Source organism: Manis javanica, chromosome 1 (genome assembly GCF_040802235.1).
Source record: "Manis javanica isolate MJ-LG chromosome 1, MJ_LKY, whole genome shotgun sequence".
In the NCBI taxonomy this organism is placed as follows: domain Eukaryota; kingdom Metazoa; phylum Chordata; class Mammalia; order Pholidota; family Manidae; genus Manis; species Manis javanica.
This window is the reverse complement of record NC_133156.1, coordinates 91832557-91856664: the sequence shown is the minus strand read 5'-3', so window position 1 is coordinate 91856664 and position 24108 is coordinate 91832557. Positions and strand designations below refer to the sequence as shown.

The 24108-nt window shown below is 42.6% G+C and overlaps 1 protein-coding gene and 1 pseudogene across 17 annotated transcripts in view; one reads left to right on the top strand and one right to left on the bottom strand.

The window, feature by feature from the left end:
• The window catches only part of PDE8B (phosphodiesterase 8B), a 348583-nt gene that overhangs the window by 77027 nt on the left and 247448 nt on the right, over nt 1–24108 (top strand). For 9 of the 17 annotated variants that reach the window (XM_073234856.1, XM_073234853.1, XM_073234843.1 and 6 more), the window contains 2 exons: nt 7431–7502; nt 18659–24108. In XM_073234856.1, the coding sequence (XP_073090957.1) occupies nt 23996–24108 (113 nt within the window). In that variant the 5' untranslated portion in view covers nt 7431–7502; nt 18659–23995. Of the gene's footprint in view, nt 1–6370; nt 6423–7430; nt 7503–18658 lie in introns of all 17 variants that reach the window. The other 8 variants (XM_073234887.1, XM_073234857.1, XM_073234860.1 and 5 more) reach the window with 8 other exon arrangements.
• On the bottom strand, nt 311–20758 carry LOC108392528 (Y-box-binding protein 1-like; annotated as a pseudogene).

The window sequence follows — 24108 nt, the reverse complement described above, 5'->3', positions numbered from 1 at the left end:
CAAAACTGGACAGCTACATGCAAGAGAATGAAATTGATCATAGTCTAACCCCATACACAAAAGTAAAACTCCAAATGGATCAAAGACCTGAATGTAAGTCATAAAACCATAAAACTCTTAGAAGAAAACATAGGCAAAAATTTCTTGAATATCAACATAAGCAACTTTTTCCTGAATGCATCTCCTTGGGCAAGAGAAACAAAAGCAAAAATGAACAAGTGGGATCACATCATGCTAAAAAGCTTCTGTACAGCAAAGGACACAATCAGCAGAACAAAAAGGCATCCTATAGAATAGGAGAATATATTCATAAATGACATCCAACAAGGGGTTAACATCCAAAATATATAAAGAACTCACACATCTCAACACCCAAAAAGCAAATAACCTGATTAAAAAATGGGTGGGGGATCTGAACAGACACTTCTCCAAAGAAGAAATTCAGATGGCCAACAAGCACATGAAAAGATGCTCCACATCACTAATTATCAGAGAAAGGCAAATTAAAACCACAATGAGATATCACCTCACACCAGTTAGGATGGCCAACATAGACTAGGAACAACAAATGCTGGCGAGGATGCAGAGAAAGGGGAACTCTTGTACACTGCTGGTGTGAATGTAAACTAGTTCAACCATTGTGGAAAGCAGTATGGAGGTTCCTCAAAAAACTGAAAATAGAAATACCATTTGACCCAGGAATTCCACTCCTAAGAATTTACCCTAAGAACGCAGGATCCCAGTTTCAAAAAGACATATGCACCCCTATGTTTATCACAGCACTATTTATGATAGCCAAGAAATGGAAGGAACCTAAGTGTCCATCAATAGATGAATGGATAAAGAAGATGTGGTACATGTACACAATGGAATATTATTCAGCCATAAGACAAAAACAAATCCTACCATTTGCAACAACAGGGATGTAGCTAGAGGGTATTATGCTCAGTGAAATAAGCTAGGCAGAGAAAGACAAGTATCAAATGATTTCACTCATCTGTGGAACATAAGAACAAAGGAAAAACTGAAGGAATAAAACAGCAGTAGACTCACAGAACCCAAGAATGAACTAACAGTTGCCAAAGCGAAAGGGACTGGGGAGGATGGGTGGGAAGGTAGGGAGAAGACAAGTAGTGACTCTATAGCATCTTACTACGCTAATGGACAGTGACTGTAATGGGGTATGTGGTGGAGATTTGATAATGCGGGGGATCTAGTAACCACAGTGTTGCTCATGTGATTGTATATTAATGATTACAAAAAAAAAGAAAAGCCAGACTTTTTATAAAAAAACATGTTTGTCATTACCAAAAAGAGACATCTTTAGGTAAAAATAAAAACCCCATGCTGCATAGACAATGCAGATAATTCTGGTTATCTTGTCCATGTGCAAAAAGCAAAGCACTTCAGGCCTCAGCTCCAGTCATTTTTCATTTCTCATTGCTCGAATTTCATGTTCATTTCTTCTTCTTGAATAACTAAACCGAATGATGGTAGAGATGGTAAGCCAGCATGTACACAGCCCCACCCTGCTCAGCCTCTGAACCTGACAGATTCTCAGCTGGTGGATTGGCTGCTGTGTCTCTTTGCCATTTGTGGTTTAGGACTTTCTGGGCATCTTCATCAGTAGCTGAAGATGTGGTGTTACCAGCAGTAAGTGGCTGCTGACCACCTGTCTCTCTCCTTGATTTTCCTTGTACTCTTCATTGCCGTCCTCTCTAGGCCATCTTTCGGGGGGAAGACCCCTGCGGAATCTGGTCTGTAACCCTGATACACATTTTGTCTCACTGCACTACCTTGTCCTCCTGCCCTCTGGTTGTCAGCCCCCTCCACCACTTCGGCCTGCACAGGAGGGCTGGAGCATCGTGGTCCATGCCAGGGGGTCGCATGTAGTAAGGTGGGTACCGTCACCTGTGGTGGGGCTACACTGTGGAGCCTGGACTTTGGGAGCACCTCCCATCCCTCATTCCTTCTCCCACTTTCACCATTCTGGTAATTCTGCTGGCATGGAGGACCCCTGTAATGGCGTCTCTAATGGTTATGGTCTGCTGTGTGCTTACCATCTTGCACTGGAATTCACCAGGGCCTGTCACACTGGCTGCCTCCGCACCCTTTTCTCCTTTAACAATGTGAAGCCCCACAGTCTCTCCATCTCCCGCCACTGCAAGTGCTTCCCACGGTGGTTCTCTATGACAATCAGTGTACAAATGCATCTTCCTTTGTGCCATTCCTGTTGATGAAACCATATCCAGTTCTTACACTGAACCATTTTACTGTTCCCCAAACCTTCCTTGTAATGGCTTTCTGGTCCTTTCTGGCAGGCGCTGCCGATGTGAGGCACCTGGGCCACTGCTCCCTGCTCCACTGCCAGTGTGCTGGACTTGGAGTCAGCGGCACTGAGCACAGGGGTGGCGGCGGCAGTGGTGGGGTCTAGGCCCCAGTGCTCATGGCTGTGGTGATGGTGACGGGTGCCGATGCATTGGCTGCGGCCCCTCCCAGGGTGTGATGGTGACTAGGCCAGCAGTGGCAGGGCTGCGCAGGGCTCCCTGGGGGCTGCTCTCGGCTCTCCCTACTGATTCATTTCTCCAGTTCTTGATGGTATTAATAATGATGCTACAAACATTCACATACAAGTCTTGGTGTAAACATATGTTTTTATTTTTCTTGGGTAGGTTCCTAGGTGTGGAATCACTATGTTGTATGGTAAAATGTGTGTTTAGCCTTTAAATAAACTGCCATTCTGTTTTCCATTATAATTGTATGATTTCGCATTCTTATCAACAATGAAGGTTCCAGTTCTTCCACATTCTAACCAGCACTTGGTATTCTCTCCCTTTTACTTCATAACTGTTCCAGTAGTTACATAGTAGATTCTCGTTGTGGCTTTGATTTGCATTTCCCTACCGACAAATGATTTGTGCATCTTTCCACATGCTTATTTGACATTTGTATACCTTCTTTGTGAAATAGCTACTCAAATCTTGTGTCATTTTAAAATTGGGTTATTTTATTATTGAGTTGTAAGATTTTTAAAAATTTATGTATACAAGTGCTGTATAAGAGCTATTACTGTATATTTTCTCCTAGCTTATTATTAAAACATTATTTATTTATTTATTATTAAAGAATCATTGATATACAACTTTATTAAGGTTTCACATGAACAACGTTGTGGTTTCAACATTCACCCATATTATCAAGTCCTCACCACCCCCATTGTCACTGTCCATCAGCGCAGTAAGATGCTATAGAGTCACTACTTGTCTTCTCTGTGCTGTACTACCTTCCCCGTGACCTACCTATAATGTGATTGCTAATTATGGTGCCCCTTAATCCTCTTCTCCCTCCCTCCCAACCCCTCCCCTTTGGTAACCACTAGTCCCTTCTTGGAGTCTGTGAGTCTGCTGCTCTTTTATTCCTTCAGTTTTCTTTTGTTGTTATACTCCACAAATGAGGGAAATCATTTGGTACTTGTCTTTCTCTGCCTGGCTTATTTCATTGAACATAATACCCACTAGCTCCATTCATGTTGTTGCAAATGGTAGGATTTGTTTTCTTCTTATGGCTGAAAAATATTCCATTGTGTATATGTACCACATCTTTATCCATTCATCTACTGATGGACATTTAGGTTGTTTCCATGTCTTGGCTACTGTAAATAGTGCTGCGATAAACATAGGGGTGCATATGTCTTATTAAATCTGGAATCTTGTTTTCTTTGGGTAAATTCTTAGGAGTGGAATTCCTGGGTCAAATGGTACTTCTATTTTTAGTTTTTAGAGGACCCTCCATATTGCTTTCCATTTAAGTTGCACCAATTTACATTCCCACCAACAGGGTAGGAGGGTTCCCTTTCTCCACATCCTTGCCAGCATTTGTTGTTCCTTGTCTTTTGGATGTTGTCTGTCCTAACTGGTGTGAAGTGATATCTCATTGTGGTATCCTAACTGGTGTGAGGTGAATCTTATTGTGGTTTTAATTTGCATTTCCCTGATGATTAGTGATGTGGAGAGTTTTTTCATGCACCTGTTGGCCATCTGAATTTCTTCTTTGGAGAATTGTTCAGATCCCCTGTCCATTTTTTAATTGGATTATTTGTTCTTTGGGTGTTGAGGTGTGTGAGTTCTTTATATATTTTGGATGTTAATCCCTTATCGGATAAGTTGGTTATGAATATATTCTCCTATATTGTAGGATTCCTTTTTGTTCTGCTGATCGTGTCCTTTGTTGTACGGAAGCTTTTTAGTTTGATATAGTTCCATTTGTTTATTTTTTATTTTGTTTCCTTTGCCCAAGAAGATGTGTTCAGGAAAAAGTTGCCCTTGTCTATATTCAGGAGATTTTTGCCTATGTTTTCTTCTGTGAGTTTTATAGTTTCATGACTTACATTCAGGTCTTTGATCCATTTCCAGTTTACTTTTGTGTATGGAGTCAGACAATAATCCAGTTTCATTTTTTTACATTTAGCTGTCCAGTTTTGCCAACACCAGTTGTTGAAGAGGTCATTTCCCCATTGTATATCCATGGCTCCTTTATCATATATTAATTGGCCATGTATGTGTCAGTTCATATCTAGGCTTTCTATTCTATTCCGTTGATCTATAGGTCTGTTCTTGTGCCAATAACATACTGTGGCTTCATAGTAGAGCTTGCAATTAGGGAACATAATCCCCCCAACTTTGTTCTTCCTTCTCAGGGTTGCTTTGGCTTTTTGGGGTCTTCTTTTGTTCCATATGTATTTTAGAACTATTTGTTCTAGTTCATTGAAGAATGCTGTTAGTACCTTGATAGGGATTGCATTGAAGCTGTAGATTGCTTTAGGCAGGATGGCCATTTTGACAATATTAATTCTTCCTATCCATGAGCATAGATGTATTTCCATTTATTGGTGTCTTCTTTAAGTTCTCTCATGAGTGTCTTGTAGTTTTCAGGGTATAGGTCTTTAATTTCCTTGGTTAGGTTTATTCCTAGGTATTTTTTTTTTTGATGCAATTGTAAATAGATTTGTTTTCCTGATTTCTCTTTCTGCTAGTTCATTGTTAGTATATTGGGATGCAACAGATTTCTGTGTATTAATTTTGTATCCTACAACTTTGCTGAATTCAATTATTAGTTCTAGTAGTTTTTTGGTGGAGTCTTTAGGGTTTTCTATGTATAATATACATAGAACTGTCATCTGCAAACAGTGACAGTTTAACTTCTTGCTTACCAGTCTGGATGCCTTTTATTTCTTTGTGTTGTCTGATTGCTATGGCTAGGACCTCCAGTACTATGTTGAATAACAGTGGTGACAATGGGCATTCTTTTCTTTTTCTGGTCTTAGAGGAAAAGCTTTCACCTTTTTGCTGTTAAGTATGATGTTGGCTGTGGGTTTGTCATACGTGGCCTTCAAATGTTAAGGTGCTTACCCTCTATACTAATTTTGTTGAGAGTTGTTGTAAATGTATGTTGAATTTTGTCAGAGGCTTTTTCAGCATCTATTGAGATGATCATGAGATTTTGCCTTCTTTTTGTTGATGTGGTGTATGATGTAGATTGATTTTCAGGTATGGTACGATCTTTACACCCCTGAGATAAATCCCACTTGGTCATGATGGATGATCTTTTTGATGTATTTTTCAATTCAGTTTGCTAATATTTTGTTGAGTATTTTTGCACCTATGTTCATCAGGAATATTGGTCCATAATTCTCTTTTTTTGTGGTGTCTTTGCTGGTTTTGGTATTAGAGTGATGCTGGCCTCATAGAATGAGTTTGGAAGGATTCCCTCTTCTTCCACTTTTTGGAAAACTTTAAGGAGGATGGGTATTAGTTCTTATTTAAATTTATGATAAAATTCAGTGATGAAGCCATCTGGGCCAGAGGTTTTGTAAAACATTCTTTTTAAGGATCTTTTAAAGTGCAAAAGTTTCAATGAAGTCCAATTTATCATTTTTTTAAGTGTCATGTTTTTGGTGTTATATCTAAGAAGTCTTTCCAAACCAAAGTTGCTGGAAGTTTCTCCTGTGTTTTCTACTAAAGTTTTATAGTTTTAGCTCTGATATTTAGGGCCATGATGTATTTGAGTTCATTTTTAATATATGATGTTAGATAAGGGCCTAAGCTCATGTTGTTTTTGCATGTGAATATGTAATGGTCCTGGTACCATTTACTGAAAAAACCCTATCTATTCCCCAGTTGAATTATTTTGGCACCCTTGTCAAAAATCAGTTGACCATAATGCAAGGGTTTATATTTGGACTTTTCAGTTCTCATCCATTGAATCTATATGTCTACCCTTGTACCACCATTATACAGTGTTGATTCATGTGGCTTTATGGTAAATTTTGAAATCAGCCCATATCATAGTGTTTCTTGCTGTTGCTTTCTAGAAATCTGGAAATCCTACTCAGCAACATGTAGGCAACAACCCATAATTTTAAGGTAATTAACACCCCTGATTAGAGGCAGCCCTAAACTCAAGAAAATAGGATTTCATGGATAAACAGCTCAGTCTTCCCATCCAGCAGGACACAGAATGTAGGACAATTTTAAGGTGCCTTCTACATGGTTCTTCAGAGCACTCTATGGGAATGAACCTCAGCTGTCCACAGCTATAACCTACTCATTTATTGGCTTTTCTCCCTTCCCACTTTACTCCCTTCTGTTTCCTAAGAAAACTACCCCACCCTACCCCAATTATCTGCACCCAAGTCCTGTCTCAGGGTCTGCTTTCAGAGAAACCTAAATGAAGGCAGACATCATATTTGCCCTGGACAAACGGGGGTATGTCTATGGAATAGACATTATATGGCAATGACATCATAAAAAACAATGCAAATAGTTGAGGAAGCTGGGAGAAGAGAGAGCTTGCAAAAATAATCATAGTCATCTTTAAATACCTAGAAAGTATTCATGCAAGAGGACCAAGGGAGACACCAGCATTAATTGAGCACCTTCTAGCTTATGATACTAGACATTATGTAGTAGAGAACACATACATTATTCTATTCCATCCTAACAGCAACCCAGGGAGGTAATGACAGTCTTTATTTTTCAAATGAGGAAACTGAGGTACAGAAAGTTTAAGGAATTTGCCCAAGGTCCAAAGCTAGCACATAGTGGAACTGAGAGTCAAATCCAAACCTACCTGTCCCCAAGCTTGTATCTTCCTGCTCTCCTGTGTGTGTTGTACTGAAGGACAAGCCTGGGAGGGACTAACAGGTAGACATTCTAAGTCTGCAGAGTTGTGTTTTATGAATGCAGAGCATGGCAGAGGTTGGGATGTTCATCAATGCTGTTTTGTCCTCCTGAATGCAGAGGAACACTTCATTCCCCACTTACTTTACAATTAGGTTGGGGCTATGTGATAGAGTTCTGGCATATAGGAATGTGCAGATGTCATTCACCTGATATTCTGTCATCTCTCTTTCTTTTCTTTCTTTCTCTTAGCCGGCTGAAAGCAGAGAATCCAGTAGAGGATGCTGGGAAGTCCTGGGGGATGGCAGAGCCTCCAGATGGAAGGTACACGGATCTATAGGGCATAGGGAGGAACAGAGCACCCTATGTGTTGACCACATTGGACTGGGACATGAGCAATAAATGAACATACGTTGGATTAAGCCACTGAGATTTTGGGATTGTTATACAGCTGGCATTCCCCAAGAAGCCATGAGCTCTTTGTCTCACGAAGCACGCAAGCAGTGACTACATGTTCAATTGTCAAGGCTCTTGCAAAAGAGAATCCTGGGGGAGTGGACCAGAGGACCTATGAAAATAATAGCTCACGTTTATTTAACTATTACAGATAAGGCATGTATATGCATTCTCTCATTTAAGTCTATAATATGCTTTATCATACTCATTTTATACATGAGGAAAGTAAAGCTCAGAAAGGTCAGGTAACTTGCCCAAAGTCACAATAAAAGGAAGCGAGAGGTAGAACCAGACACCCTATTTACCCCTTCCAGGTATTTCCCTCTTAAACTCCTCCTCCTCTCTGTCTCGAAAACAGAAGTTATAGCTTGAAGGCCTAGAGACTGGATTGGTTTGGTCTGTGCAGGGGTTTTCTATTTTGTTTTAAAATTTCAGCTTATGCTTAAAAATTAAGATTTCACATAAAAATCCTGTTTTCTGTTTTCTCTTAGAAACTCGAAAAATCTGCCAAAACTAGCTTTTAGACCATTATGGTAACAAGAAGCTGGAGCTAAGGAGTGGTTCCCCCTTTAGGTGGGGCATATATATGGCCCCTCATTTATGTTACTACTTGGCATTGGAAGGTTTTGATTCTGTGAACCCTGGCAGGTTCCACCAAAAGCTAAGTCTTCCCAAGCACAAGCACGGTGTTAGGCATATAACAGAGACTTGGCAAATGTGTGAGAAATAAATAAATAAAAGTAGAACCTGGTCTCACCCTCTCCATCTTCTCCCAGTTCTCCTTTCTGTTACTTGGAAACACTGAATCTAAGTCACTAAGAGGAGACACGCAAGACTAACTTGCCTTTGCTCCATGCAGCCAGGACCCAGGTTACAGGTTCCTATAGACGCTGTGCCTGACTTGGACTCACGTTGACATTTTCTATCTGCTAAAATGTTTGCTTCTGTACAACTAACGCTTGCCCTGAAGAACCGGCCAAAGCTGGGAATGAATGGCCAGGCAGGTACATCGGTTCTGCCTTAGAGTAGGTTGTGTACAATGGACTCTTTGTAAAGTCCTTACGGAAGGGTGCAGACAGATAGGCGTGCCCTGCTCCCAGATTCAGAGACTTGCTCATAACAGTGCTCAAGATGGACAGGCACAATTTTAATCTGCCTTGCTTAGAACAGCCACAGACTGCTGAATTTACATGTGGGCGTGTAAGCCTCATGAAGGGGAAGATTTTCTCCCGGGGTTGTTAGCAAAGTTCATTTGGAGGAGTGCAGGCCTGGGGCCTGGCCTGGATTAGCAGCTGTGACGCACACAGTGTTAGCTCCAGAAGCTCGCTGATCCCCTTAGCAGAGCCCAAGCCTGCCTCTCCCCACCCATTACCTTGACCTCCCAACCCAGACTTGGGACAGTACTGCCTTTCTCCGGAGGGCTGGTGTCTTGGAAGCAAGGAGGAGAAGGGGGTGCAAAGGAAGGAAATCTCTTGCTAATTTGCCTGAAGGAAAAAGGGGTCTCTCCAGAGGCCTCCACTTCTGAGCTCCCTATGGTGTGAGCAAAGTGGATTGCTTAAAGCAGCACTTTTCAGTCTGAGGTGGTTTTTGCACCCCCAGGGGTATTTTCAAAGCCTGACAGTTTTGATGCTAACAACTGGCTCTGTGTGTGTGTGTATGTGGTGGTGGCATCTAGCGTGTAGAGGCCAACAATGTGGCTAAACATCCATGCAGTGCATAGGATGGCCCCACAACAAAGAAATTCCCATCTCCACATGTCAGTAGTACCAATGTGGAGAAACCCTGGCTTATCAAAGGCTGTCTTTTATTACATTTCTAAGCTTCAAAATTACAAAAAGCAACTTATTATTTTATCAGAAAAATAAAATAAGGGTTATCTTACATATAGATGAATATGTTGAACTTCCCAACTATCACTTCTTTTATTATTTATTAAGTATTGGCACATAGTAGGTACCCAATACCTGTATGTGCAATGAATGAATGAATGACATACTGTAGTAGTGTCCCTTATTTAATTGATTATAACTTGGTTACTTCCTTCAAAAGGCAGTATACAGCTCTTTTGGGGGGAAGAAGGCAGTTATTGGACAATCCATTTATTCATTCTTTCATTTTTCTGCTTCTCGCTTTAGCACATGTGCCCCTGACTCTAGCTATACTTTGTTTAATAAAATACTGTTAGATTTGCTATTAAGCTTGGCCTCTCTTCCTCTTCAACCCTTGTGCTATTATTTGGGTGGATTTGACTTGATAAACTTGTAATCAATCTGTATGAGAACCAGATTTGATACTGATATGGATTTATCCATAAAGCTGCTTTTCACTCAGAAACATCTGTAATTGAAAAATTGTTACATATATCCCTTGAATCAAAAGATCCCAAACTTAAGAATTACATATTGTTCAAAATGGGAGGCCAGGTGTGTAACTTTGACTCATTTCTGGTCTTCTTTGGCACACACCACGATTGCTGATGGCCCCTGTGGCCCTGTGGACTTTGTTTCTCTCATATAACCAATGGTTTCTTTATGGCATTTTCACCAACTCAAGTTTTATCAGATATTGTTTACTTGTTTTACTGGATGTTTCTCTTCTAGATGTGAATTCTCTGAGGGCAAGGACCTTGTCCTCATTTATTCACTGCTGTATCCTCAGTACCTGGAATGGTGCCTGGCACATGTAAAGTATTTAATAAATATTTGTTGAATGAATGAATGTAAGAGGAGTGAGGCTCAGAAACTGACTGACCTACCTAAGGTCCTGCAGAGCCCCATCACAAGAACCAGCCATAGAACTAGGCCTAGGCCCCCCCATTGGACCTCCCCAGCTCCCCCACAAGTACATGATGGGAGGGTGCTGGGCATGTGCTCCTAGCACTGCAGGGTTGCCCGAGGAGACTCAGGAGCATGAGGGTACAGAGCAGCATCCCACCCTCATTGCCCACTGGGGGGTAATTCTGTAACATAACACCGAGTGGCCAACGTAGTTTGCCTGAGACCAAGGAATTTCCTGGATGCAGGGCTTTCTGTCTAAAAAGGGGAAAATCCCTGTTAAAAGTGGGATGAATTGGCCATCCTGTGTAACAACATTATTCTTTGAATATCTGTGGTATTTTATAATGGATATTTTTTGGGGGACTCACTGTCAAGTGTCAGGGAATCCTGAACTCTAAATGCTGGGAGAGAGAGACTAATGATCATTGAGCCCAGGGGTTGTAGACTCATATGTCAGCAAGAAGCTGCGAGAAGTGGGGACTGTGGCAAACTGGGGAATATTTATCCCTTGTAAAAGGAGGCAGCCATACTCCTCTTGAGGTGAATGTTGACCTGGGTGAATAAGAGCCCTTGTGGACATATGGGCCCATGTTTCAAAAGAAGCCTGAAATTTGTGTTTGTGTGTGTGTGTGTGTGTGTGAGAGGGAGAGAGAGAGAGAGAGAGAGAGAGAGAGAGAGAGAGAGAGAGAGAGAACATGAGCAAGCAAGTGAAAGGGCAGGAGATCTACTGACTTTGAAATGCTGGCAATTACTTTTTAAAAATGTACACATAATGCAATGTAACAAAATGTAACTGCAGGCCAGGTCAGCACATAGGCCACTGATTGGCAGCTGCTGATATAGTCTGACATTTCATTTCACAGGGGGAAACTTAGGCACCAAGTACAGTGAGTGCAGAGCTAGCTATGTGTGAAGGATCCAGGCCTCTTGAGCAAGGAGGTTCAATAAAAAAACAGTTTCTATAGTGATTAGTTAATTTGGCAGGGGTTAGGGGACTTCTAAAGGAAAAAATTGAGTACTGCTTTGTTACAATTACTTATGATTTCAATGTATAAAATCACACTCAGTGTTAACAACCTGTTGAGTAAATTACTCAACCTCTCTGTGACTTGCCTTATGTGTAAAAGGAAAGTAACAGTAGGTAATTCATGAGTTTATGGCAAAGATTAAAGGAATGATTCATAGGAATAATTCATAAGTCATCTGAGTCGATGTTGCCATTGAAGTATGTGTTACTATCTTCCTCATTTTATGTGTAAAGAAACTGATTTCTCAGAGGTTAACTAATGTGCTCATGATTGTATAGCAACAAATCAGAACAAGAGTTGAACCCTGATGGTCTGATTGTAATTGCCTTCTTTTCCTCTACTCCTTGCTATACCACTAGGCTGGTGTTATAAATTCAAGATAAGAAAAACAAAACCAAAATAGCCAGTTTTTTCTCCTTTGGTAATCATTGCACAGATAGTCAAGGCCAGAAGTTAGTTATGTTCTGTGGCATTTCCCTATGCTGTGAGCCAAGTTCATCTGCGGTGATGGGAGAGAAAATGTTACACAGATAATAAAAATGGTGGATAATAAAAATAATTTCTCCTTGGGCATTCCTTATGCAATTTGGGGGGCAGCTAATTTATCTTCCTAATTATGTTTTGCTTAAGCTGATTTTAAAATTAGTTTGTTTATCCTGAGCACACACTGATTAACAGCAGGAAGAGGTGGCCTAGAAACATCTTGGGTGGTAGAGGGAAGCTATCTTGAGATCTGGGGGAATTTCCATGGATGTTTCTCATGAAGCTATGGGAAGGTGGAAGGTTGATATTTTGATGGTGCTCTGAGTATAAATAATTATTGTGATTTATTGTTGGGAGCATTTAAATATAAGGCCCTGAGAGTTGGATGGAACCCAAGTTCCTTCTTGTTTATTCTTCAGTGCTCAGAGTTCAGTTAAGGTAGGTAAATCAAACAAGGAGATGGAAAAGGAAGGCTAGCTGGAGGTGACCCCAGGAATCTCCTTTGAATAGTTACCCAACAAAGATTAAATGCCTATTAGGTACCGCGAATTACACCAGGAGCTGAGGATACCGAGATGAATGAGGCCATTGTCTTACCCTGTGGAACGCTACAATCGACTAAGGAAAACAGACTTGTAAACAGAGAAGATGGGACACGAGACCGTGACAGTTTGCCTGCAGGAGTCAGGAGGAGGAGCCGCTCTGTCCCTCACTCCTCCTCTGCCAGGCGCTGTTTGTTTTAGGGCTGCTGCGGGGTCTCCTGTACACCAGCGTGTCAGCTGCTTCTGGCTGGGTTAGCCAGTGAGAGGCAGTGGCGACAGACTGGAGGACAGGAGAAAGGGTAGATCAGTATTCCTGTTATTCCTTCTCTGCCCTGACTGATACCTTCAAAATCTTCAAAGCATCTACGTGTCTGCCATTTCTCCAGCTCCAACTGGACAGGCTCCCTGGGGTCTCTTAACATGAGATCGCCCCTTCTGCCTAGGAGTGGTGACAGCTTCTTGCTGGTGCTAATCTCTGGTTTGCTTCACTGCCCTCAGGTTGGTGGCTCAGTTTTTCCATCCCCGGAAACCAAACCCCTATACTGAAAGTGCGGTATCTGAAACCAGAAAGTGGTTTTTGTATTTCTGAGTGGGCTCTGATAGACTCTGAGGGCTGAATTCTTCTCAGGGGAGCTCATACATGAGCTAGTTCTTAAAGGGGGAGAAGAAATTTGCTAGGTAGAGATCCAGGGAACATCCTAAATACACAGGAGGTGTGAGACACCAGTGTGGGGGTCCAGCAGTGGGAGCCATGGAAGATTTTCAGAAATGGGGTAAAGTGTTCAGGTATTTTAGAAAACTCAGATGACTCACTCTGCTCAGCAGGTTGGTAAAGAAAAGAGCAGGTGGGTATGAAGCCTAGTTAAGAGAAATCACAGTGGTTCAGGCTAGATGCCACTGAGGCTTGAACTATGATAGCTTGATGGGTAGACATGGAGAGGAGAGTACACATCCTAGGCATTATACTTTTAATTCCAAGAAAATGAATTTCTTATTTTCCTGGCACACAATAGGTAGCCAATAAATATTTGTTGAATGAAATAATAATATTCTAATAACTGTGTTACAAAACCTCAGTGGTACCCTTTCTTCCCCACATTTCTTCCCCTCAACCAGAACCCTCAGTGCCATAATATTTGACCTGTCCTGTGAAGCCTGTTGGACAGGGTCTCTAGGATTCTGCTTCCCTTTTCAGGGGTTCACACCACTCTCGAGCAGCGCTCTCTGTTTACTCACTGTTCCTCCCCATTAGAGCCATTCAGTCAGCAGGTATTTACTAAGCACTTACATGCTGACAGCTGACATTTACTGAGCCCTTATACCACCACCAGGCACTGTGCTAAACCCTTGCCAAGCATTTGTCTCAATCCTTGTAACAGCCCAGTGATGAGGTGCCACCTCTGTCCTTATTTTACAGATAAGGGAGACACACAGAGCTGAGTAACTTGTTAGGGTCACACAGCTAGTAAGTGGCAGAGATGGAGTTCACACCCAGGTGTCTGACTCCGGAGCCTAAGTTCTGAGTCACTAGGTTATGCTGCCTAGCACTGTGTGCTGTATGCAGTTGGGGATATATAGAAATGTCAGGCAAATCTGTGAGGAGGAGAGATGTGATACAGAAAGACAAACCTTGCTGCTAAAAATATGTTGTAATTCAAGGCAACAAAAGAAATGCTGCCACAGACTAGAATGTGACTATTGTCAATATGATGGTAAGGATAATGAGAGAGATCAGCCCAGGCTAGGGTCAATGAAGAGGCTTAAGGAAGGAGATAAAATTTTTCTTGTGGTTTTCCTGCTAGTTAAGGAGACATACCAACTTCCTTTGCAACAATGCAAGAACAACTTGGAGGTTACTAGTGGGCTGGTGCAAATTGCAGTGGGAAATTAAAGAAGGGAGAGATTATCAATTCGAAAAGGCATCTGGTTGATCCTCCAGCTCTGATCACCTGTGGATGGAGCCTGGGGTAGATGGCTTATGGGCAGAATACCTTTCACTGACTCCTCTGCCCAAACTGTAGCAGACTCATTTCCTACATGCACACTTATAGGTTGAAAAAGAGTTTTTCTTTAGGTGTACCTTTTCCCACTCCTATTTTCACATGTCACCTGTGACCACCCAGGGAAGATAGATTCCACTATAGCTGAGCAAGGGGCGCCACATCTCCTGATCTGTCAGGGGTGATGGAATAAAAATAACACAGGAGACTTGAGTTCACTCACTTGGTGGCTCAGTGTTAGGTAACATAGAAAAATGGCCCTGGAACAGAAGGAAGTTGTAGAGTCTGAGTACAGAGATAAGAGAATACCTGCTTTTCCCCGAAGTAGAATCTATCTTTTCAGCCTCATTCCTTCCCCTGGGGACCCCTCCCCTACTCTGGTGTAATGGGCCTCAATCAGATGTGCTGTCCACCACAGGGGAGACGTAACCCAGCTGGCCACCACACGACTCCATCCCCTAGCCGTGGTGACTGGACCAAGCCTGGTGACCGGCAGGCCGCTTGCTTTGCAGCTGTGTGACCTTGCGCTGGAGGAGCGCCATCCACAACCAGGGCCCGTCAGCCAGTACTCAGTCAGTTCTGCAGTGCCACAGGCTCTAGCCTAGAAGCCCACCTCTCCCGTGAAGCCTCTAGACCCCTCCCCACCCCCACCCCTGCCTCCCTGACGGGTACACATTCAGAGGCTCACAGTTGATAATTGTTTTGGAGATTGGGGTTCTATCCAGAGCTATTCCTGATTATCCCAATTAAGGTTATATTTTACTTCCTGGAACAAAAGCACACAATGGAGGTGTAAACGTGAAGATCTTTGTACTACAGATGATTTGAAGAGGAAAAATAGGTATGCCCTCCCCTTTTCCCTGCATCTAGGCATGCTACTAAAGCAAAAGGACTTTGGAATACAGATAATTTTTCTTCCAGGAATATTGTACCAATGCATATGCCTACTAGGGACCTGAAAATGTCTTTTTCTCCCTGCCCTCAACAAACATAAATATTTAATATTTTAAAAAATCAACTTGATAAATAATAAATTATTTTGTTGTTATTCTAATATGTTTCTTTGATTTCTAGTCTCTTTCATACTTAGTGTCCATTTTTTACTTCTTCATTTATGAGTTACTTTTTTAGGTGCTTTTGCAATTTTCTATTAGTATGCTTATTTTTTTCTTAGTGGTTTTTAAGAGTTCTTTGTTTATTAGGACCTCACAAATTTTTCTACATTAGATATTTCCAGTATTTTCACTTTGTCATTTTCTTTGATGTTAATCATGGATATTTTTCAATGTAATTGAAATATTATTTCTGTATAATACAATGCATCCACTTTAAGTGCTCAGTTCAGTGTTTTTTTGACAAATGTACATACATCCATGTAGCCATGACCACAATCAAGATATAGAATATTTCTGTCACCCCAGAAATTCCTTTGTGCCATTTTACATGGATCCATCACTTTAGATTAGTTTTTTCCTATTCTGAAACTTCATGTAAATGGAATCATATACTGTTTTCACAAAGCCTAATGTTTTTGAGATTTATCCATGCTGTGTGTTCTCAAAATAAATATTAAGACAATGAAAAGACAAGTCAGACTGTGAGAAAATATTTTTAATGAATATATCTGGTATAGGACTGGCATGGTTGCTTTTGATACAAAAAGATTTTTAATTGTTATCAAGTCAAATATATTTTTCTTTATGCTGATGCTTTTGGTGTTATTCTTAGAAAACTATTATACAACTATTCATAAATAATTTTCTGGCATTTTTATAATGTCAAAATTTCAATATTAAAATTAAAATTCTATTTAAAATAAAAACATCAAAAATATAATTTATCTTAACTACTTTTCAAGAATGTTGGCAAATCATCCCAATACCAATTATTGATCTTGTCCTCTCCCTTATCGGATATTAAATGTCATGTTTATTCAATATTGAAATATTTATAAACACTTAGATCAGTTCTGATCCTTTTGTTCTGTATTCTAGACATGGGACCAACTGAACACTTTTATTAGTGCTAAAACTTTTCTGTTTTGTACCCTGTGAATACTAACCTTTCCCTCTCTCATCTTTCTTCCCTTCTACACTCCCCCCTTTCTTTTTCTCTTTCTCTCTCTTTTCCTTGATAATATGTTGGAATCTAAGTTTTCCAAGCCAGCTACCTTTCCCATCAAATCATTGTGATGTTATCTTTGGGTTTAGATACTCCTTTTTTCCCTTCTTTCCCCACAGTGTTATTGAGGAATAATTGACACATACAATTGTATATATTAAAAATCTACAATGTGATGATTTGATATGTAGGTATATTGTGGATCCATCACCAAGATCAAGATAATTAACATATCCATAGTCGGTGAGAATATTGTTGATTTTAATATCAAAGTTATGTTTAGTTGGTTAAAGTAATGCAGAAACAGGAGTATTAAAGCTAATAGAAAGCTAACCTATTACTATCCAATAATTCAGTGGCCCTGATTTTACCAGTGAGAGAAAGTGAGCCCCTTTTTCAAGTCAGAGGTCTAATTTGTAAGTTGCCTTTCCGAGGCTAGTCTATAGGTGAACCCTGAAGAATTACTGACCATTCACAATGGTTCTTAGTAGTAATTGACTTATTTGCACAAAGAATTGATTCCCACATCTATTTTAACCAGACCTAAGGACTAAATATACTTGACTTCAAAGAAGACAGGTTAAAAGGGACATTAATCTTACTCATGGGAAAGTTAACATTAACATCATTTCTGTCTTTTTAAAGTAGCCATTTGCCATTGATTTTACCCCAGGGGCAGGCATGTAAATAAAGACCAAGAGAAAGAACAGACAGAGTACCTTCTAAACTCAATTTTGTGGTGGGCTTGAGCATCAGAAATAAAATTAGGTGGACCCTAAAGGAATACACAGTTTAGGAGAGGAAGTTGAAGAAGGGCTTGCCGAGCAACCCCTCCCCACCCAGTGTGATGTCTCTCTCGAAACTTCTTTTGTCTTTTGGGAGATCTTTTGTTTAGTTTATCTAAGGCTAGGATTCTTAAATAGGGTGTTCACATAGCTCAGTTGAAGTAATAGACAAGGACACTTTGCCAAGGCTGACATGCTTTATGAATTTAAAGTATTATTATCGTGCTTCTGAAAGTCTAAGGAAGATTGAAAAAAGGTGGTTATCTACTGAAAACTATTTATTGTTGGCGGGACTTAAAAAAAATCATTTCCCCTCAAATAACCACTATTAACAATTTGGTACAGATTTTTATAGTCACAGTTTATAATACAAAAACTCTCACTTACAAGGATATAATGAAGAGTTTCTTTTCCCCAGTTCCTTGGGTCTGGCCCAAGGACTGGGCAAGCAACTGTTTTGCAAAAACTGGCCCCCCTCCTTTCCCCCCTTCACAGTTTCTACCCAACTGGCCAGCAAATAAGAAAGCTTAATGTCCTCCAGTCTTGTAGCCAGAAATTACTAAACCATAGTCTTATTAGAAAGTGTTGGGATGTTTATGGTATGTGGATGCACACTTTAGGAACCCCATACTCTGTTTTATAAGCAGAACTTCTTTACCTCTAGCTCTCCCCCCTGATCATGTGGCCTTGTGGTCCCATGGCCTTGTGGTCCTCTTTGTACTCGGTGTCATCTGTTCAGTACTCTGAAGGTCAGCCTGTAATCTCCCTCTCTGGTAAATAATTGGTGTACGTGGCCAGGATGAAAATCTGAGTGGCTCAGTGGTGTGGAGTCAGGTGGAAAGCTACCGTGGGCGTCCTCGGAGGAGGGAGGGAGGAAGGCTAGCACATGGGATGACTTGGTTGGCTTCTGGTTAGAATAATTGGTGTGTCATGTTTCTTATCTTTGTAAGGTGTGGCATTTTCAGAACCAGCTGGCCCTGTGGGGCCGAGTCCCAGCTCTTTTACAAACTAGCCAGGTGGGCAGTGGCACGTTAGGGAGCATCTGTATCCTAGGCCGTGTTTGTTTCTGATGGTAATAGTACTTTGTGTTTTGCTCCTTTCTCTGTGTTATCCTGAAATCTGTGTAATAATACATGCGATAGGGCTTTGTAAAGTACAAAGCAATGTGTTTTCTTTTAAGGATGATACTTATGACCCTCTCTCTGAGGGACAAAAAGAAAACTAAGTATCTTGAAAACCAGAGGTCAGAGACAGAGGTTTACTTGTCCTTGCTCCGTCCTGAACCCAGGATTCCATTGTGTGTGCCAGAAGAAAGTCTAGAGTGGACCCCCGAGGAGAACCACTCATCTCCCAGCTTTGAAGTCAACTTAAAGGACTATATGGTAACAGGTATGCATGGTACCTTTACATCCAAATATTCTGCTTGCCGCTGCTGCTCCTCACGTATATTTCAGACCCCCCCACCCCTTAGCCAGCAGACTCTCAGGCTCCCCAGAACTGTGCTGGAGTTAACACAGCCACCCCACACAAAGTGTATGTCTATGGTAGCGTGTTGGGGTGGGGCACATGTGTCTCTGGTCGGGGAGGGACACCGCAGGAGGAACTGGAGAGTCTCAGAAGGAATCTAGGGAAAGGGGCTCAGGAAGGGAGCGGGCAGAATGTTTGGGGGCTTCTGTAGACCTCTCCATACATCCATGAAGTTGGATATTAGCACTCCCAGCTGACCCCAGGCCTGGCTTCTGAGCTCTGTGGGGGGCAAAACAGCAGTATGCCTATACCAGTAAATGGTTAACTCATTTGATAGGGGAAGGAGCAGTAAATAAAGTTCTGTTTTGTATTGTCTGCCAAATTCTCTGGTGTAAATACTTCCACTATGGCTGAGTTCAAGTGACCAAGTGATGTCACTGAACATGCTTTTGGGAAGGGATGTGCTGTAACACGCCATATGTAGAATGCCCACCAAGGAGATCTGATAGCAGCTTATAACTTCAAGTGCATAGGTGAGAGTAAGCGTAATGAAGTAAGTAGGAAGTGATGAGGTCTAAGTATCAATTACCTTTATTTTTAGTATGATTTATTTAATTATATACCTGTATAATTTAATGTTTAATAATGGCAGTGTTTAACAGCCATCCAGAAAAATTACTGAGATTGTGACACTCAGCTCTCACAAGCCAGTACAGACTGGCTCCAGCACACACTGGATCTGAAGGGGAACAAAATGCTTGATGCGTTAGTGGGATATCCGACTGCTAAGGCAAGTATGAGGCTCCTGCCTGCTGTTCATCCCCAGCCCTGCAGGAGGAGAGCTCCAAAATGGGTCTGAGACAAACAACTGTGCTGCCTCAACTATCACAACAAGTACAATAAACAAAGACAAAAAACCTGCTGGCATAAACTGTTCTCACCTCATGGCTAACCTGTATCCATGTAGCAGGTGGCAGGTCAGGGACTGAAGTGTTAGAGGAAAGTTGAGTTTTGAGATGCAAGGAAGATGAGAGTTTAGTTGGTGTCAAAACAGAGATTATCATAGAAGGTTCTAGAAACCCGGGGTGGTATTTGGATGCTGGATGCTTAGGGTGGGGAGACGAAGCAGGAAAGATAATGGGAGAAAACCAATTCTTTGCACTTCACGTTTCTGCCCTGTCCCAGTTCTGGCACAGTTTTTGAAAAACTACATTCCCTCATGAGATTCTTATGGTAAAGGGAAAAACCTTTGTGGTCTCAGAAACACATCTTATAAAATAGGTCTCCCAGAATCAGGCCACAGAGCTGTTCTCAGCAGCCATAGTGAGCCACAAAATGAGAAGTGTCTGAGACCTAGGTGCTACCAAATCCTGACCTGCGGCGTCCACACAGAGAGAAAAACAGCTAAACACCATTTCAGTCCATTATCAACCCAATCAACTTCTTGACTGGCAGCAGAGTAGAAATCTGGTTCTAAAAATAACACTGTAATCTGTGACTTGGAATAATCACACCTATCAAAAGCCAGGTTAAAGAGTGTGTGTATGTGTGTGCGTGCGTGTGTAGGAAAGGTGAGAAAATGAACACTACCTTGTGTATACATGCAACAGTAATTTTCTTTGTCATTTTGTATTTTCTTTCTGGGTAGCAGACTCCATGCTGGGGAGTGGGGCCTCAGTGGGAAGGTACCAGCACTAATGTGCACCCGCCAGGACCCAGGTGCTGGAAGAAGCATCTCCTATCCGTTTTTTTTTGCCCAGTGCTTGAGCTGCTCTGAGGTAGGCATTCACACAGCCAGGAAGTGGTAGAACTGTGTTTCAAACTTTTCTATTGGGCACTGAAAACCTTATGCTCTGCTGCTGCTAATCACGTGCTTTGCAGATTGGACCAGAGATGTCTGGGGCTGGGTCATCCTCGTCATGGTGCGCCCAGCACCAGATCGGTCAGCAGTGGAGGAGAGTCCACCAATGCTGGCTGAATGTAGTTATTTTAAAACACAGAGTGACATCTGAGTGTTTGACATGTGGCATGTGAATGGGGAAGAGACTCTACAACTATCCTAGAGCCAGTGACACCCCCTAAGAGTCAAGGCTTAAAACCAGATAGTAGCAGACATTGATCCCTGTAGTTACAGTTCCTGGTTTACTCGTCAGCGTGGCGTTGCTTGTCAACATTTCTCAGCAAGCTTTGAAGTCAGACACCTTTCAGTGATACAGGTATGTTAGACTGCATCCCAGAGCAAGTCTGGTTTTGTCTTTGGGCTCCAGAGATGCTTAACCCTTGAAGAAAAGCCTAATAGAGGAATAGCTAGATTGGCAAAAATAGAACTTGGCAGTGGGGGAATAATTTTGCACTATTGGTCATGGGATTCCTTTAGATCATCATATTCTAGAGTGTGTGTAAATGGAATCAGTATGGATCTGTAGCCCTAGTCCGAGACCACCATGCACCTGCCCTGTCCCTGTGCAAAGGAGCGCTCAGCTCTCCCTCCCTTCCTCCTCTTTTCTTTTCTCCAGGAAGAGATAGGTCCCCACAATTTGTTCTCAGGTCTGGTGAAGGGACAAGCTGGCTGCCGCTGAAAAGGGAAATGTGAGTGGGAGAAGAGATTGGGGGCTGGAGGGAGGAGGAGAAGGATCTGTGACGGCTGCTGAGAGCCGCCCCATGCCTGCTGAACACCCCACACGGGGGGCGAGACCCCCCTCTGGGGGACTGTTCACCCAGGGCTCCTGGGGAATCTTGAGGGAGAAAGAAACATGGTCCCCACGGTGTCAGGGCCCCACCTGTTTACAGAAAACCGGTTTCCACCTCCCAAGGGGGTAAATTGAGCTGCATATCTGATGATGAGGAAGTGAAGTGGAATGTGAGAATCCTCATTACTGACGTCAAACTTGCCTTTCATTTTATTTATACCCATGACATTGTGACACTGAATCTAATTTTCCATTGTATTTTTTCCTCTTTAGGTCCTGAGAGATGACAAGTGAATTTGTGTCTGAGCCTGGAAAACAATTTTAAATTGGAAGCTGGGGTTCCTACAGGATTTGTCTATCTCTGTTTTCCCACCTGCCTGTTCCTCCCTTGAACCTCTCAACTCACCATCAAAAAGGGCAAAAGGGATCACAGCTCCTACAGGGCCTGACTGCCCTCAAAGTCAGAGCTCAAGGCATCTTGCCCCCTCCTCACTGGTGACAGGCTGTTCCTTCCTGGCACAGGTGCTGGAGGGAGGCCAGGGAGCAGTGAGGTTGCACGGCAGCCTTGGCACAGAGCCCTGGCTGCTGTCTGGGCATGAAGCTGGGCTCTGGTACCAGGAAGGGATTCTAGCTCCCTGAGCCAGAACTGCCTGTGCAGAGACCACTCTGCTGCTCAAGCCCTGGTGGGTCCCACTCCTTCTGTGGGTTCAGGAGCAGAAATGAATCTGGAAGGAATGGCAGGAGCAAGTAGAGGTTGCTGGGGCACAGACGAGCTGTGTCTGCATGTGCAGAAGCATCCTGTGGGAGTGTGCTTAGGGTGGAGGACAATGGCATGTGTGTCCAGCAAGTGGACAGAACAGACTTTACCCAAATTCCTTGCTCTGCTGTGGGACTAGGGGCCTCAGCCCTAAGGACAACCTCCCTCCATCACCAACCAAGGGCCTTAAATCCAGATGATGCAATGTCTCTAACATGGGGCCCTCCCCACCCCAAAATGAAAGCTCCACCTGGCTGCCCTCAGACCCATCACTATTCAGTAGGGCCTCCTGTTGTCACTTTTTCAACAATATTTTTCAGCCTCTGACCCTAGAGTAATCTCAGCTTCCTTGTACTTAGTTCAGAAGATGTCTGTCATTCAGGATTCTGATGTAGAGGTTTGATAAGAGAGGCTTCAGGCCTTCTGAATTAGTAAACGAACAGGGTCAAAGGATTAAAAAACCAAGAAGCACAAGGAGAGCCACACCCCAAGAGGTGGTGGAGCACTGGCTCCTGTCACCTGAAATCTTCCAGGATATTTAGAAACGTGTCAGTGAGTTCTCACTACATTTACCTTGGATGTCTTGTTTGTTTTCTAAACTAAAGTGTCCTGTAGCACCAACAAAATCAGATCCATGTCTTATTGAATCTGCTGTAGTTTCTGTGCTTGGCTTGGTGTTGCTTTCTATTTCTATGTCACTTTTCTCAGTCAGTGGAGGTAAAAATGTCACACAGCAAACTTGTCTAGTAATACAGTGTGGGAAGCTGGAGAGACCTCCTTCAGAGCTGTGGAACAGAGACCTCCTTCAGAGCTGTGGAACAGAGACCTCCTTCAGAGCTGTGGGACAGAGACCTCCTTCAGAGCTGTCCTGTTGCACCCCAGCCGAGGCACAGGTGTGGGAGCTGCACAGGGAGGAAGGGCTGTTTTCACGGGCGGCCGCTTAAGGCCAGGCCGGCAGAGTTCTGTCCACAGCAGTCCACCTAGACCCAGTCCTGAAGCCTGTGACTGTTTAAGCAGCCTGTTTCAAATGCTTTCTGTGAGCAAATCTATTCAGTGCTTTCCTAAAAGGTACTGGGGTGGGGGTGAAGGCCACAGGCAAGGAGGTATATGCGGGCAGTTTCTACCAGCTAAAAAGCACAGAAGTAATGCAAAGCTGCAGGAAATAAAAGTATGATGTAAGGAAACACTAAGTGGACTCCATGGGCTCAGAGTATAACTGGACAAGCTCTGGGTTCCATACTGGGATGCTGGTGTCACTTAGAAATCCCTCTCCCAAGGCTCATTGGAGGGTTGCTCAGGATTAAGTGTGTGTTATTTGTAGTCAGTCCAGGATTCAAGTACTTCTTTATTAGCTCTGTGATGTTGGGAGGGCACTCAAACTCTCCAAGCTTCAGTTTCCACATCTGTAAAAGGGAGCCACTCAGCCTGTCACAGAGGGTTAACACGGGCAGCTTGAAGGAGTTTAGGAAGACAAAGCATGTCCTTGGCATTGAGCATGCACAGGGCTCCCTCACCTTCCCAGCTTGGACTGGGGGTCAGAGAGCCCCGCAGATGATCTGCTTCTAAGTCCTAGCCCAACCAGGTGGCTCCACTTCTCTGAGTGTTCTTTGTGACAGGATACAGAAGTTGGGAATCCATATGCCGACTGAACAGATGTGGGCCATATTGACTGTGTTGACTGACATGTGGGCTGCAGGAGCAAGTGAGCCCCATGAGTCAGGGGTACAGTGTGGAGAGAGGAATTGTTTTCATGAGCCACGGCTGGGAGAGAAGAGCCGAGAACATGAAGATGTGGCTGGCCCGATCCTCACTAAGCACCCCAAG